The 17,569-nt window shown below is 35.6% G+C and overlaps 1 protein-coding gene and 2 long non-coding RNA genes across 3 annotated transcripts; all 3 read right to left on the minus strand.

Annotated features, from left to right (window-relative positions):
- Positions 1 to 3,725: 3,725 nt before the first annotated feature.
- On the minus strand, positions 3,726 to 5,146 carry LOC114820172 (uncharacterized). Its single transcript, XR_003767545.2, has 2 exons — positions 4,799 to 5,146; positions 3,726 to 4,063 (listed from the first exon to the last, which is right to left on the minus strand). It is a non-coding gene; the product is annotated as an uncharacterized lncRNA (long non-coding RNA).
- Positions 5,147 to 11,036: 5,890 nt separating this feature from the next.
- Positions 11,037 to 12,328, minus strand: LOC103413976 (uncharacterized). The gene is made up of 2 exons (XR_526011.4): positions 12,101 to 12,328; positions 11,037 to 11,374 (listed from the first exon to the last, which is right to left on the minus strand). It is a non-coding gene; the product is annotated as an uncharacterized lncRNA (long non-coding RNA).
- A 2,029-nt stretch (positions 12,329 to 14,357) lies between these two features.
- LOC139189925 (protein HASTY 1-like) lies at positions 14,358 to 16,944 on the minus strand. Its single transcript, XM_070809195.1, has 6 exons — positions 16,936 to 16,944; positions 15,942 to 16,050; positions 15,268 to 15,394; positions 14,908 to 15,148; positions 14,736 to 14,798; positions 14,358 to 14,636 (listed from the first exon to the last, which is right to left on the minus strand). The coding sequence occupies exons 1-6, from the start codon at positions 16,942 to 16,944 to the stop codon at positions 14,358 to 14,360; spliced, it is 828 nt and encodes a 275-aa protein (XP_070665296.1).
- Positions 16,945 to 17,569: the final 625 nt, after the last annotated feature.

The following is a 17,569-nucleotide window of genomic DNA, read 5'->3' on the forward strand; positions in this document are numbered from 1 at the left end:
GAATTGAATACTAATTATTTCTAGAACTAGACAAAGGTACTAGCATTATTTTGTAAATTGAACAATTACTATTTCTAGAACTAAACACGAGTATCATAACTATTTCTTAAATAGTGTGCATTTTTTTGCTGTATTTCTATCAATAATGCTTATTTTATTCACTTTCAGAAATAGTGTGAATTTTTTTTTTTGTTCACTTTCAAAAATAATGTGGATTATTTAGTTATTTTGGTTAAATTTAAGAAATAGTGTGTAATTTTGCTGTAGTTTTAGAAATAGTGTGGGTTATTTTGGTTCAGTTTCATAAATAATTTGAATTATTTTGGTTTAGTTTCAGAAATAGTGTGAGTTATTTTGGTTTAGTTTCAGAAATAATGTGTAATTTTGCTATAGTTCTAGAAATAGTATGAGTTTTTTTTTTGTTCACTTTCATAAATAGTGGGTTATTTTGCTATAGTTCCAGAAATAATATTTATTTTGTTCACTTCAAAAAATAGGGAGTAATTTTGCTATAATTTCATAAATATTATAAGTTATTTTGGTTTAGTTTCAAAAATAATGTTTGTTATTTTGTTGTAGTTTCAAAAATAGTGTTTATTTTGTTCATTTTTATAAATAGTGTGAGTTTCTTTAGTTCAGTTTCAGAAATAGTGTATGTTATTTTGTTGTAATTAAAAAATAGTGTTTATTTTGTTTCATTCCATAAATAGTGTGTTATTTTAGTTCAATTTTCAGAAATAGTATGGGTCATCTTGCTGTAATTTCAGAAATAGTGTGAGTTATTTTAGTTTAGTTTTAAAAATAATGTTTGTTATTTTGCTAAAGTTTCAAAAACATTGTTTATTTTGTTCCTTTCCAGATATAGTGTGGGTTATTTTGCTGTAATTCTAGAAATAGTATGAGTTATTTTAAAACTGTTTCAGAAATAGTGTGGGTTATTTTACTGTTATTCCAAAAACAGTTTCGTTCATTTCCAAAAATAATGTGGGTTATTTTGGTTCAGTTTCAGAAATAGTGTGAATTATTTTACTGTAGTTCTAGTGAGAACATATCTGAAGCACTTCTTGGGGCATTAGTAGCATAAGCTCTAACAAAACCAATATCTATTTTTCCAATTCTGGTTAAGTGAAAACAATGTCTGAAGTACTTTTTGAAGCATTAGTTGTCACATCCCAGCCCCGGGTCCACCACATCCCGAACCCGTTCCATCACCGTATCACGATATTATCCGCTTTGGACCCCGACTACACCCTCACGGTTTTGTTTCTGGAAACTCACACAATAATTTCCCAGTAGGCCTAAGAGGGGTGGATTGTAACATCCCAAATCGCCTAGGGGAATGAACCTTAAATGTATATTCCCATCCCTACCTAACACGAGGCCTTTTGGGAGTTCACTGGCTTCGGGTTCCGTAGGAACTTCGAGGTTAAGTGAGAAGGAGGCCAGAGCACTCCCATAATGGGTGACCCACTAGGAAGTTGTTCGTGAGTTCCCAAAAATAAAACCGTAAGGGAATAGTAAGCCCAAAGCTGACAATATCGTGCTACAGTGGTAGAGCGAGCTCGAGATGTGGTGAACCCGGGCCGGGATGTGACAAATTGGTATCAAAGCCAATCCCTGACCTGAAGTATGCCAACGAAGACGTTGGGTCCCTAAGGGGGGTGGATTGTAACATCCCACATCACCCAGGGGAGTGATCCTTAAATGTATATTCTCATCCTTACCTAGCACGAGGCCTTTTGGGAGTTCATGGACTTCGGGTTCTGTAGGAACTCCGAAGTCAAGCGAGAAGGAGGCCAGAGCACTCCCAAGATGGGTGACCCACTGGGAAGTTGCTCGTGAGTTTCTAAAAACAAAACCATGAGGGAATGGTAAGCTCAAAGCAGACAATATCGTGCTACGGTGGTAGAGCGGGCTCGGGATGTGACAAATTTAAGGTGGATTGTAAGATCCCACATCGCCCATGGGAGTGATCCTTATATGTATATTCCTATCCCTACCTAGTTCGAGGCATTTTGGGAGCTCACTGGCTTCGGGTTGCATCGAAACTCCGAAGTTAAACGAGTAGCGCGCGAGAGCAATCCCATGATGGGTGACCCACTGGAAAGTTTTTGTGTGAGTTCCCATAAACAAAACCGTGAGGACGTAGTCGAGACTCAAAGCGGACAATATCGTGCTTGGTCGGGATGTGACATCAGTAGCACCAATTACGACAATACCAATATCTGCTTTTTTAAACTGAATATTGATTATTTCTTAAATTGAATAATGTTATTATTGCTATTTTTTTAAATTGAACAAAGTTTTCCAACTTTTATTAGCTAAAACTAGCATTAGTAGATTCAAAAGTACGAAACTCTGCAAACAAATCAAATTTACATATAAATAGTTATATTTTGTTTAACATCGTCCAAAGAATTGCAAAAAAATATGGTGACCAACATGATCTAACATCAAATAATTCCACAACTTGGTAAGGAAATAGAATTCCCTATTAGTCAAGGAAGATCGTAGTTATACAGTTTAAGATAATTTTCTTCCATCAACAGAAGAAGTACAACTAATAATACCAAGGCATGCAGTTTCGTGACAAATTTCTGAAGATACCTTCGAAGCATGGCTTCCTTATCTACGAAAAACTATCTTACTCTTTCGGTATCCCAATTAGGAAGGAGAATACCTCAATGATAGTAAGCCCACCATTAAAACCTACATGTGGTACACCAAAGCGTAAGTCGAAGAAAAATGCCCTCAAGTATCATTTGCCGTCCAAGCCCACCAGCTCCAGCTTTCGGCTGCCAGAGTCTTCACCTTCATCATTAATTTCTTCGAAGGAAAACTAATGAAAATGACTTAAAAACTTTGAGTTTTAACGATAAGGACAAAATAAAAGGTAAAATGAATAATACCATAATTGACTTTTTAGTGCAAAAATGTGGTTTTTCGTTAAAATAAACAGTACCGGAAGCTTTTTGTTAAAGTTCCATTTAATTCGATTGGAGAAATTCAATAACAAAATAAAGAAATCGTGAATTGAAATCAGGAACGAAATAAAAAATATGCAAATCTTTCAAACGAGAGACCGAAACGAGAAGAGCGTGTACTATTTGACAGGAGAAACTGAGCTTAGAGGCTCGATACTGAGCCACTTTCCCATGCTTATCGGATTTGATGATTCAATTGATTTGTGAACCGGTGGAATTCGAATTGAAAATGAGAGAGAGAGAGAGAGAGAGAGAGAGAGAGAGAGAGAGAGAGAGATTGCAAAAATGGAAGAAGTGAAATTGAATCGGAAATAAAAGCAATAACAGAGAAAAGATTTTTATTCTGACGAGAACACAAATGGTACATTACGTATTTTGATAGAAGTTGTGAGAAATTTTATTTTTTAAGTTATTAACTTTTTAGCACACATATTTCACTATTTGTATAGTAACACATGCTGTATCACTCCGTGTACCGGTCACACTGAAAAATCTCTCGAAAAGATGAAAGATCGAGAAAGGGAGAGAGACATTAAACGGGGAAGGGAATGCCGTTAAGGGCAAAATTGAAAATTCATTGTTTGGGCCATTTTGATTGGACTAATTTAATGTTGAGTTTTGTCATAATTATTAAATAAAGTTACTAAATGATTTTGAATAACATTCAAAGTTTTCAAGTCATTTTCATTAATTTTCGTTATAATTATCTCTACCCAAAAGTGTAAGTAAGAAACATAGAGATTTGCAAACTGATTAAATTACACACCGAATTTGAGTAGATATCAAAGGGCAAACATTGATAGGCCAGTTGCAACACTGCGGTTTGTAACATGCTCTAACATATCTCGCTGGTTTATTAAATGATATTACACATAGTCACACTCAAACAGAAAACATTACAGACACGACATTGTGATCAACAAGCCTGGAACGTCACCATTGTTCAATAGCCGGCATTATCAGGTCCCTAAGGTTCTCACCCACTGCAAGATTCGCACCCACAGCACCCACAGCAAGGTTCGCACCCACAGCACCCACAGCAGTTCTCAAACAAGCCCCAGCAGGTCAAAATATTAGACCTGCAGCGGTAACACCAAGATGATAAGAACTTAGAAAAAAACTTGAAAACAATAATAATATAGGCACACGGACATAAAACCACTCTTATCCTAATTTTGCGTCGGACATAATTTTACTCGTAAATAAGAGCATGTTTGCTACTTTTTTTGAAACTAACTTTTTCAACTCAAAAAAGATTTTCAAGTTTTAAGCCTTAAAAATTTGTTTGGTGAGACTATTTTTAAAAACTGAATTCAAGACTAATTCACAAATATAGTCTATATTATCTAAAAACACATAAAGTGAGTTCTTAAACCTAAACTCACTCATTTCTTTTCTTTTCATCCTCTCCTTTCACTCCAAATTTCTCTCTTTTCTTCTTTCTCTCTCCCCCTTCTCTTTTATTTACCTCTTTCGTCTCCTTTGCAATCCGCTCACTTCATTCTCTTGGTTCTTTCTCTCACTCATCTTTCTCTCTATCTCCTATGATCCTCACTTCTTTTTCTTTCCTCCAATCATCTCTTACTTTCTTTCCTCCTCTCTCTTCTTTTCTTCTCGACCCCCTCTTTTTGGATCTCTTTGTCCAGTTTAAGTTGTAAGATTTAAAAATTTTAAACAGCATACCAAACAAATTTTTGAATCTTAAAAAAAATTGTTTTCAAGAAAAATTCTTTAAGAAATGTTTTGAAAAATTATAAATTTTTTTAAATAGAATACCAAACAAGCCCAACGATTTCTGAATTTTGCCAACTCACCACCATGTCATCGCTGCGCCACAGCATGATAGCGCTGCGACACAGAGTTCACATAAGCAACAAATGCCGCCCAGCCCTTTTCCTCCTTCCCGCCGTCCATCTGTTTTTGTCATTCCTTTCTGATGATGTGATCTCTCTCTTGATCAAAGAAGCACTGTGGTGGATATATATTCTACAGCTTCCTTTGATGAAATGCTGTTGAGATTGTACCAGCTATATATAGAGGAGCCAACCGGTCCTGACCCAAGCTTTCAAGATCAAGTCCCTAAGGTTTATTGAGTTTTCATCGAGAATTTATTCTTAAGGACAAATTTACCCTTAGAATTAACTGGAAAATGTATTCGTGCTTTACTACAGGTGCTAAATGTATTATACAAGACATGCATGAATAATTTCCACACAAAATAACCAAAAAGGTGGTCGGAACGGAATCACATCCTCAAGAAGCATTACCCAGCTGCAGAAGCCATGACAAGAAACGCTTCAACTAGAAGAGTGTTGACCACGAATTAAAGAACCTTCTGTTTTCATATACGCCATGCAGTTTCCCTCTTAGAGAACCTTGGAATATTTACAATTAACACCTTCAATTTGGGGAGCATTTAAAAATATCATTTCATTGTTACCAGTAATTTGTCAAGTGACGTAACCCTCGTAAATCACAATGACGTACATTATTCTTCTAGGAAGCAAGACCACAAACAAATGAATGATGTGGATAGGACAGATATGCCCATCTGTCAATTCCTGCAATGGTTACGTGCTGTCGCCAACATAGAAGGAGGATTCTCTCCCCTCCTAATCTCTCTCATCTTCCTCCCCCTCCTATTTGAACAATTACGGTTAAACAATATGCAAGAGGAGGGAAGGGAAGAGGATGAGAATAGGAGGGGAGAGAATTATACTCCGCCAACATATGCTATTCAAAATATAAGAGTTGTGCATAACATCACTCAATTTCAAAATTTCATCTGACCTTCTGTATCAACTCTTGGATTGTTTAGATAAAGCTCGAGTTGACAAGCTAGTGCTTACATATATAAATAACCGACACCTCATTTGATGAACAAAACTTGACGAAGAAGTTTGGCGTTTATAAAATTGGAGAAAAGAATAATAATCAAGATGAAGATATACATAATAGAGACAATTTCTCTCACCAATCCACCATCCAACAAATTGAAAAATGAACAAACAAACAAACAAACAAAAACAAAACGATATCTCGTAAATATTGGGAAAGAAAAAGAAGGGAATTGGGATTATAAAATTAAAAAAAAAATTGTATTTACCCCTGCATTTCTAATGAAACAATTACACTATGCTAGAAGAAGCTGGGGCAGATAAAACTCACTCCGGCACCAAATCCAAACTCCGAAACTCAGGATTGTAAAGAGGCAACCAACATTTCGTGATTACGTTCCCGAACCTCGGGAGTTCGTAATTACGTTCCCATCGTATGAACTCGCGTTCAAGCCGCACTTCTCTTTCCTCTAACACGAGCATCGTGATGGTTCTCTCTATGGTTTCCTGTACAGGATTTTGAAGTTTCTCGCCCATCGTGTCCAGTATGTTTCTTCCGTCTTGGACCACCGGCAGAAGCAGGGTCGACCAACGGACCTGACCAAGCTTGTAGTGACTCTTTAGGGTAACTGAATGAGGTTGTGCTGAATCAAATAACTAATTTTGCTATTAGAGCAATGCTTTCCTTTTTCAAATTTTAAACCAAAGTCATACTATAATATAGGGAGGCAGATTGTCTGCCATCATGTTTGGGTGCCTTTCTCATCTCCTTCTATTTTATGCTGTCACGATTAAACTACGTTAATATTTTATATTAATTTTTTATAGAAATAATAAGACAAAAAACAATAAGAATATAAAATGTTAACGTGGCTTAACCGTGACCTCACAAATAGGAGAGGATGAGAAAGGCACCCAAACAGGAGGGCAGACAATCTGCCTCATAATGTAGATCACTTACAGTTAACAATTACATTAATAACTACTAATGTAAGAAATGACAGACTACCAACTCAAGATAGCATATCCCTTACTCAAATAACTGGATTTGGATCCCCTCCTGAGCAAATGGTGGGGATCCTCATGACCATACAACACGGGCCTTTGGATTTGATCCAACGGCTACAAAACGGAGGTCCTTCTAAAAGTTATAATAATTGTAATCGTTTGATCAAAATCCAATGACCCGTATTGTGTGGTCATGAAGATCCCCACCATTTGCTCAGGAGGGGATCCAATTCCCAAATAACTTTCCCTCTAGCTTTGCAGTGGAGCCTTGTTTATGGAGTCTATGTTATGTTCGTACAAAAAATAAATTTACCATTTAAGGTCTACAACTTCCAATGACAAATGTGACAATAGCTTTCACTTCTCCCTTATATGTCATGGTCAACTCCACAAATCTCTTTGATATGGTTCCAAGGTTCCTTAGCCTCCCACTTATTTCTGGAATTGAATACTAACTATTTCTAAAACTGGACAAAGGTACTAGCACTATTTTGTAAATTAAACAATTACTATTTTTAAAACTGAACACAGGTACCATAACTATTTCTGAAATAGTGTGCATTTTTTTTGCTGTATTTCTATCAATAATGTTTATTTTATTCACGTTCAGAAATAGTGTGGATTTTTTTTGTTCACTTTAAAAAATAATGTGGATTATTGAGTTATTTTGGTTAAATTTAAAAAATAGTGTGTAATTTTGCTGTAGTTTAAAAAATAGTAGGAGTTATTTTGGTTTAGTTCCAGAAATAGTGTGAGTTATTTTGGTTCAGTTTCATAAATAATGTGGGTTATTTTAGTGTAGTTTCATAAATAGTTTGAATTATTTTGGTTTAGTTTCAGAAATAATGTGAGTTATTTTTGTTCAGTTTCAGAAATAGTATGTAATTTTACTGTAGTTCTATAAATAGTGTGAGTTCTTTTGGTTCAGTTTCATAAATAATTTGAATAATTTTGGTTTAATTTCAGAAATAGTGTGAGTTATTTTGGTTCAGTTTCAGAAATAGTGTGTAATTTTGTTGTAGTTCTAGAAATAGTGTGAGTTCTTTTGGTTTAGTTTCATAAATAATAGGTTATTTTGTTGTAGATCTAGAAATAATGTTTATTTTGTTCACTTTAAAAAATAGTGTTCGGTATTTTGCTGTAGTTTAAAAAAATAGTGTTTATTTTGTTTCATTCCAGAAATAGTGTGTTATTTTGGTTCAGTTTTCAGAAATAGTATGGGTCATCTTGCTGTAATTTTAAAAATAATGTGAGTTATTTTACTTCAATTTTAAAAATAATGTTTGTTATTTTGCTGAAGTTTCAAAAACATTGTTTATTTTGTTTCTTTCCAGAAATAATGGTGGTTATTTTGCTGTAATCTAGAAATAGTATGAGTTATTTTGAAACTGTAGACATCGAAATTTCAGTAAATAAATGTTGACCGATAAATCAAAGTGTCAACGCTCATGTATTACATAAATTTTACACGTAGCGTGTGTCTTAACGAAAATTGAAATGAGTTGGAAAAGTCATCAAATAGGACACGTGTCAACACCTGGCAGAAACGACTTATTTCATCTGGGATATTATATTCAAAATTAGGCCTTGGAAAATTCTATAAATACAAGTCCATTTCATTCATTTGGAGGGGGGGACCAAAATCATTAGGCAAAATTCTTAAAGCTCTGAAGCTCTAAAACTCCGAAGCTCTCAAGCATCCAGGTTCCCGAAGAATCAAGAAAGCTCTCTTCGCTCTTCGTTCTTCGTTCATCGTTCATCCTAAGATCAAGCCCCAACGGCCCTTTGGATCAACAATCATCCACCAATTCAAGATCAAGCCCCGACGGCCCTTGAAGAGAGTGTTCTTCGTTCATCGTTCTTCCAACATCAAGCCCCGACGCCCCTTGGATCAAATCCACCTTCAAGATCAAGCCCAAAAGCCCTTGAAGATTCGTTCATCACTGTTCTTCAAGATCAAGCCCAAAAGCCCTTGAAGATCCGCTCATCACCGTTATTCAAGATCAAGCCTCAACAGCCCTTGAAGAAACACTCATCCTCAAGATCAAGCCCCAACGGCTCCTTGAAGATTCGCTCAAATCCACCTTCAAAGATCAAGCCCACGACCATTTGAAGAAACTTCCAACAGTTCATCCAAGATCAAGCCTCGACGGCCCTTGGATCAACGAAACATCCACAAATCAACACCTTACGGAGATCGAATCAGAGGATCACAATAGAGAGAGATTGTAACCCAAACTCCTCAAATACAAATATTTGTTTGTGCACGTTGTTCTTGTCTCTTTCGTTTCAGGAATTTTTCGTGTTCACAGAAACTGTTTTAGAAATTGTGTGGGTTATTTTACTATTATTCCAAAAACAGTTTCGTTCATTTCCAAAAATAGTGTGGGTTATTTTGGTTTAGTTTCAGAAATGGTGTGAATTATTTTACTGTAGTTCTAGTGAGAACATATCTGAAGCACTTCTTGGGGCATTAGTAGCATAAGCTCTGACAAAACCAATATGTATTTTTTTCGAATTCTGGTTCAGTGAAAACAATGTCTGAAACACATTTTGGAGCATCAATAGAACCAGTTACGACAATACCAATATCTGCTTTTTTAAATTAAACATTGACTATTTATTAAATTGAATAATGTTATTATCGCTATTTTTTTAAAACTGAACAAAGTTTTCCAACTTTTATGAGCTAAAACTAGCATTAGGCAAACAAATCAAATTTACATATAAATAGTTATATTTTGTTTAACATCGTCCAAAGTATTGCCAAAAAATATGGTGACCAACATGATCTAACATCAAATAATTCCACAACTTGGTAAGGAAACAGAATTCCCTATTAGTCAAGGAAGATCGTAGTTATACAGTTTAAGATAATTTCCTTCCATCCATAGAAGAAGTACAACTAATAATACCAAAGCATTATATACCAAAAATGCATTTGATATCAAGCATGCAGTTTCGTGACAAATTTCTGAAGATACCTTCGGAACATGGCTTCGTTATCTACGTAAAACTATCTTACTCTTTCAATATCCCAATTAGGAAGGAGAATACCACAAAGATACTCATTATGTCCTCCAGTTATCTTCTCACGGAAGAATTCCTCAATGATAGTAAGCCCACCTTTAAAACCTACATGTGGTACACCAAAGCGTAAGTCGAAGAAAAATGCCCTCAAGTGTCATTTGCCGTCCAAGCCCACCAGCTCCAGCTTTCGGCTGCCGGAGTCTTCACCTTCATCATTAATTTCTTCAAAGGAAAACTATGAAAATGGCTTGAAAACTTTGATTTTTAACGATAAGGACAAAATAAAAGGTAAAATGAATAGTAACTGAAATGACTTTTTAGTGTAAAAATATGGTTTTTCGTTAAAATGAGCAGTACTGAGAGCTTTTCGTTAAAGCTCCCTTTAATTCAATTGGAGAAATTCAATAACAAAATAAAGAAACCGTGAATTGAAATCAAGAACGAAATAAAAAATATGCAAATCTTTCAAACAAGAGACCGAAACGAGAAGAGAGTGTACTATTTGCAGGAGAAACTGAGCTTAGAGGCTCGATACTGAGCCGATTTCCCGTGCTTATCGGATTCGATGATTCAATTGATTTGTGAACCGGTGGAATTCGAATTGAAAATGAAAAGGAGATTGGGGAGAGAGAGAGAGAGAGAGAGAGAGAGAGAGAGAGAGAGAGAGAGAGAGAGAGAGAGAGATTGCAAAAATGGAAGAAGTGAAATTGAATCGGAAATAAAAGCAATAACAGAGAAAAGATTTTCATTGTGACGAGAACACATGGTACATTACGTGTTTTGATAGAAGTTGTGAGAAATTTTATTTTTTAAGTTATTAACTTTTTAGCACACATATCTCACTATTTGTATAGTGACACATGATGTATCATCTCGTGTACCGATTACACTGAAAAATCTCTCGAAAAGATGAAAAATCGAGAAAGGGAGAGAGACATTAAACGGGGAAGGGCATGCCGTAAGGGCAAAATTGAAAATTCATTATTTGGATCATTTTGATTGGACTAATTTAATGTTGAGCTTTGTCATAATTATTAAATAAAGTTACTATATGATTTTTGAATAACATTCAAAGTTTTCAAGTCATTTTCATTAGTTTTCGTTATAATTATCTCTGCCCACCCAGCAGTGTATGGCAATTATCTCTGCCCAAAAGTGTAAGTAAGAAACATAGAGATTTCCAAACTGATTAAATTACACACCGAATTTGAGTAGATATCAAAGGGCAAACACTGATAGGCCAGTTGCAACACTGCGGTTTGTAACATGCTCTAACATATCTCGCTGGTTTATTTAATGATATTACACATAGTCACACTCAAACAGAAAACATTACAGACACGACATTGTGATCAACAAGCCTGGAACGTCACCATTGTTCAATAGCCGGCATTATCAGGTCCCTAAGGTTCTCACCCACTACAAGATTCGCACCCACAGCACCCACAGCAAGGTTCGCACCCACAGCACCCACAGCAGTTCTCAAACAAGCCCCAGCAGGTCAAAATATTAGACCTGCAGCGGTAACACCAAGATGATAAGAACTTAGAAAAAAACTTGAAAACAATAATAATATAGGCACACTGACATAAAACCACTCTTATCCTAATTTTGCGTCGGACATAATTTTACTCGTAAATAAGAGCATGTTTGCTACTTTTTTTTAATCTAACTTTTTCAACTCAAAAAAGATTTTAAGCCTTAAAAACTTGTTTGGTGAGACTATTTTTAAAAACTGAATTCAAGACTAATTCACAAATATAGTCTATTATCTAAAAACACATAAAGTGAGTTCTTAAACCTAAACTCACTCATTTCTTTTCTTTTCATCCTCTCCTTTCACTCCAAATTTCTCTCTTTTCCTCTTTCTCTCTCCCCCTTCTCTTTTTTTTACCTCTTTCGTCTCCTCTGCAATTCGCTCACTTCATTCTCTTGGTTCTTTCTCTCACTCCTCTTCCTCTCTATCTCCTTTGATCCTCACTTCTTTTTCTTTCCTCCAATCATCTCTTACTTTCTTTCATCCTCTCTCCTCTCTTTTTTCTCGAAACCCTCTTTTTGGATCTCTTTGTCCAGTTTAAATTGTAAGATTTAAAAAATTTAAACCGCATACCAAACAAATTTTTAAGTCTTAAAAAAAATTGTTTTCAAGAAAATTTCTTTAAGAAATGTTTTGAAAAATTATAAAAAATTTCAAATAGAATACCAAACAAACCCAATGATTTCTGAATTTTGCCAACTCACCACCATGTCATTGCTGCGACACAGAGTTCACATAAGCAACAAATGCCGCACAGCCGTCTATCTGTTTTTGTCATTCCGTTCTGATGATGTGGTCTCTCTCTCTCTCTCTTGATCAAAGAAGCACTGTGGTGGATATATATTCTACAGCTTCCTTTGATGAAATGCTGTTGAGATTGTACCAGCTATATATAGAGGAGCCAACCGGTCCTGACCCAAGCTTTCAAGATCAGGTCCCTAAGGTTTATTGAGTTTTCATCGAGAATTTATTCTTAAGGACAAATTTACCCTTAGAATTAATTGGAAAATATGCTCGTGCTTTACTACAGGTGCTAAATGTATCATACAAGACATGCATGAATAATTTTCACACAAAATAACAAAAAAGATGGTCGGAACGGAATCACATCCTCAAGAAGCATTGCCCAGCTGCAGAAGCCATGACAAGAAACGCTTCACCTAGAAGAGTGTTGACCACGAATTAAAGAACCTTCTCTTTTCATATACGCCATGCAGTTTTCCTCATAGAGAACCTTGGAATATTTACAATTAACACCTTCAATCTGGGGAGCATTTAAAAATATCATTTCATTGTTACCAGTAATTTGTCAAGTGACGTAACCCTCGTAAATCACAATGACCTACATTATTCTTCTGGGAAGCAAGACCACAAACAAATAAATGATGTGGACAGGTCAGATATACCAATCTGTCAATTCTTGCAAAGGTTAGGTGCTGTCGCCTAGGAGGAGGATTCTCTCTCCCCTTCTCTTCCTTCCTATTTGAACGGTTACGGTTAAGCAATATGCTAGAGGATGGGGACCTGACTTCTCTGCCCTCCCACTTCCCATACACTCCCATCTCTTACTATTTGTATGGTTACGGTTAAGCCACGTCAACATTTTATATTACTATTGTTTTTTGTCTTATTATCTCTATATAAAAATTAATATAAAATGTTGACATGGCTTAACCGTGATCGCACAAAATAGGAGGGGATGAGAGTGTATGGGAAATAGGAGGGCAGAGAAGCCGGGTGCAGAGGAGGGGAGGGAAGGGGATGGGAATAGGAGGGGAGAGAATTATACTCCACCAACATATGCTATTCAAAACATAAGAGATTCTACAGCTGTAATTTCTAATAAAAACTACACTCAGTGGTTTAATTTAATTCCATATGAAACGAACCTTCAAGTTCAGAAACAAGTCATGTTAAGAAACTCAAAATACAAAAATTCTAATGCTCATATAAAGAAATGTTTCAAAATAAACCTTCAAATATTATGCATGGTTCAAGTTGAGCTTCAGAATGACCCCCAGCAATTTCATTTGATCCATCGAAAATAGTGCTTACAACGTTTTCTAAAGCCGACTGCATGTTTTCCATCACAACTACGTCCTGGAATTGCACAGAGGATGGAGATTTATAAGAATCATCAATGCAAGCAATACTGGAATGCTGGAAACTCAAAAGATAGCAAATTGAACTCTGAAAAGTGCTTGTGACCAAACCTGAGCAGGCATTGGAGAAAGCAATAGGCTTTTGATGATTGTATCAATTCTTTCAGAAACTTTAGATCCAGCTATAAGAGGCTTGTATAAAGCGACCAACCTGATCAGTTCTAACGGCATTAAGATCATTCATCAGGGAAAGAAAACTTTTGAAAAACGCAGGCCAAGGAAGGGCAGGTGAACTATTCTCAAAACTTCTAGTGTAAACCAGAACAAAGAGAAACTTCTATAAGATGCAAGATAGCATAAGATGCCTGACAGCATAAATGGTCAACATGAAAAGAAATGAGCTAGACTTCAAGGTTACTTTAATGGATCCTCTACTCTGAATCGCAATTACTAACAAAGTCAAGGAATGTACCCATCCATCCATGTCTCTGTACATGGATTTAATTAGTTAAATCCATGAGGGAAGTAGGAGGTTTTTGTTTTTGGTTTTTTATTTTATTTTATTTTATTTATTTTTATTTATTTTTTATAAATATTTGAGGTATTTTAACATCACCTATAAATGAGTTTTCAATAAAAACAGTAAAATTTGGACCTATGAAATTATATTATCGCCCATCATTTTTTTGTGTGATAGAAGACTTAATAGTCTTTTTACCCTCTTTTGGTTGATAAAGAGGATTTCATTAATTAATAGAGATAATCCTATTCCACAGAAACTATACATGTCATACAAAATTTTATACTAACTGAACTGAAGAAGCATGAGCTAATATACGGAAACAAAAATATCCAAGTTCTAAGAACTACTAACCAACTTTGAACGATACTGGCCAAAAGTCCCCTTGTCCTCAACGTCATCACTCCATAATTCCAAATGCCCTAAAGAAAATGCTATTCCGTGAATTACTTTTTCTCTCTTGAGCATGTGTTGGAAAGATACATCCAGAATCGCACTACATATATCATCATTCAAAAAAATTAAGATTTTTCTCTTTTCAATATCGACTGGATCAGAACCATCTCCAGCTGAGTGAGCAACAGCCTTTGGCTTTGACATCAAGTCTCTCATTAGTGCCTAAACATGCGTGGAAGACGATTCAACGTGGTATGCAGCGTATGACATAGTCTCAATTATCCGTACATTACAACAATAATTGGGAAATTATCTTCATACCAGCGAAAAGGTGAGAGATTGAAGATGAAGAGCTGCCTTAAAATGTTGGAAAAACCCCAGCATCTGAGAAAAAAGAATAAAATGAGTCATTCTATTTCAATAACTAATCACTTGTTGACAGAACGAAATGAACAAGCAGAAAAGAGTTGTAATACCCTGATGCTCTAGTTACCTGTTGTAAATAAAGAGGTAGCACGGCGCTATCACCAGCAATACAATGCAAGTTTGTGGAACCCAAAGACAACATACTTTCACATATGTATTCCGCAAACTCAATATCGCTTTCATCAATAACCCTAGTACTGGGGCTAGATCTGTACAAAAAATCTTTGGAGACATTCATCAGTATTTGAAAGATGTTACTCATTGCAGAATCAAATTCAGGAGCATAGGTATCATCAATAGGTCTCTTCCTGCATGTCATAAATCAGGATAATACAACTGTTACGGAAATGTTTTAAGAAGGGGAAAAAACATATTTTATAACTATCTATTATATTGAAAAAGCAATTGAAAATACTATATTTCATACCTTTGGGAAACAAGTTTGAAAAACTCACAAGCATGGAGACGAAAATCAGGTGAAGAAAGTAAGAAACCACACCTGTGCATGCAGACAGAGAGAGACTGAGGAGTAAGAAGGAGACACTTGCCAACAGCTTCAAATCAAAATCCACAAAAACATATGCATTAACAGCATTTAAAGTAGCTGCTACTGTTGCTGCATGTTGTTTTGCAGGGTCGAATTGTTGTTATCCTGCTTCACTCAACGCAGCTCCGAAGTGCCTCTCTAGTAACTGCACATTTTAATTCATTAGGACAAATCCATTGTATGCAACTTCTTTTAAAATTTAAGAAGCAAGACATACAGTGTATTATAAAGGCAAAATTTCAGGTAAAGGGTCAGCCCACGCAGCAATAGCCTTCTCCGATCTCCTGTATTAACAGTTAAGAATCAGGGTAAGGCCACATGCAGCAATCTAAATCTAGAGAACAAGCATTGCATGCACGCACACACACACACACACACACACACTCCACTCAATTCACAGGCAAGAGGAAAAGAGTACACAAGACACAATTCTGGTTAAACCTTCCAAATCTTCATTGTGAACAGTAATATCCACCTTAGCGTCATGGAGACTAACTCAGCCTAATATTAAAAAGGAGTAGGTGATTACCAAAACCATGTTTTAAATGAAATACAGAGTGAACAAGGAGGAAAAATATTTACTTGAATAGGACCCTTGTAGGATAATGAAACGAGAGTTGGAAACAGTTCTTGCCATAGATTTAGTTCTTCCCTTCTAACCATCTGTAACAGATTAAAACAAGTGAGTGTTACAATGGAAAACTAACCCTTGACGGTTTAAATAGAGTCAAGAGAAATGCTGTGTAAACCTCGGCAACAAGGGCAGCTGTCTGACTTTTTAAAGCCCACTCCTCACCAGGACTTGCAATATCAGATCAACAGTGATATTTGCAAAGTTTCTACGCTCTGTAGAGCATAGTTCTTCCCACCGCAATCGCACCAAATGCTGCTAGAAAATATGCATATTCTTGTCGCGCTACTCATGCCGCAGAACTTTACATGGTTATATAATTAGATGGTAAAATTTTCAGATAAATTCTATTCGACTGCTAAATGGGGGCAGGGAGACAGAAAACCTATTTCGAAAATTCTTGTAACCACATTTTACATGACTCAGGATTTCGGCAATTTTAACAGAAATTTGAGATTTATCAGGAAGTTGCTTTTACATCTCTGGTTGTAAAGCTTCAACCTTTTCTTTTCTGGACAATTTCTTCCCTATGAACACTATGCATGTACATGAACCCTGCCCTTATTCCTTTATTATGATCCCAATAAGGCGCAAAGAACAAAACTTAAGTATGCTATCAAGTTCAAAATAATTTACATTACCGGGGCAGTTGGATGTTAAAGGAAACCATATCCTCAAATCAACCAATTACCATCTCCATCAGACCAATTAGACCACTTAAATAGTAAAATAAATACCATACAACCTCATTACATTATTGAAGAAAATAAAAGAACATTTGACGCAGTTAGTTCCTAATAAACCTTGCATTTTCAAATTTGATCTCCTGACAATGGCCTTTGGATCAAACCAAAATATTAAAATAGCTACAAATCAAATAGAAATATGTATAAAGAACACTCCTTGAGATAGCATACCTGTAACATTTTAAATGCATGCAACCGAATTTCGGAAGACCAATCCTTCTTCACTAAAAGAAACGCAGTGTTTGCCAAAATACGCACATCTCCGTTTTTTATTTGCAGAAATTAAACAGAATGATTGATCAACAATGGAAAACGAAATAGCTGCTTAAACCAAGTAACTGATTGCACAACATTGTAGCCTTTCAACACTCCAACAGTGGGAGCGAGACACTACATTTGATTCGTTTATTTTTCCTTTTTGGGTTTGGGGTTTCTTAGGACGTGTCATCTAAGAAGAAAAAATAAAACGTCTTTGTTGGAAAGATAATTAGCCAGATTTCATACCATAATTGTCCATAAATTATACCATTTCTCTCTTTTTCTTTCAGTACCATTTCTCTCTTTTTCTTTCAGCCTTTTTCAATTAAAAAAGGCTTATTATATTAACACCTCACAAATTGTTGAATAAACCTCACATACTTAATACACTCCACATTTATTTTTTCAATGAAAAATTATCTTAATACACCCCACATACTTTTCCATAATAACCTTACACCTCACATTCTCAATATACAACTCACATATTCTACATGCACTCCATATTTTCTATACATCCCACATTTCTCAAATCTTATAAAGCTTT

This window comes from Malus domestica, chromosome 12 (genome assembly GCF_042453785.1).
Source record: "Malus domestica chromosome 12, GDT2T_hap1".
Classification (NCBI taxonomy): Eukaryota; Viridiplantae; Streptophyta; class Magnoliopsida; order Rosales; family Rosaceae; genus Malus; species Malus domestica.

Coding starts and splice junctions, on each gene's coding strand:
- LOC139189925 (XM_070809195.1), bottom strand. Junction 15,149..15,267: donor TTCAAACTTGTTTCCCAAAG/GTATGAAATATA, acceptor TATGACATGCAG/GAAGAGACCTATTGATGATA. Junction 14,637..14,735: donor AATCTCTCACCTTTTCGCTG/GTATGAAGATAA, acceptor ACGCATGTTTAG/GCACTAATGAGAGACTTGAT.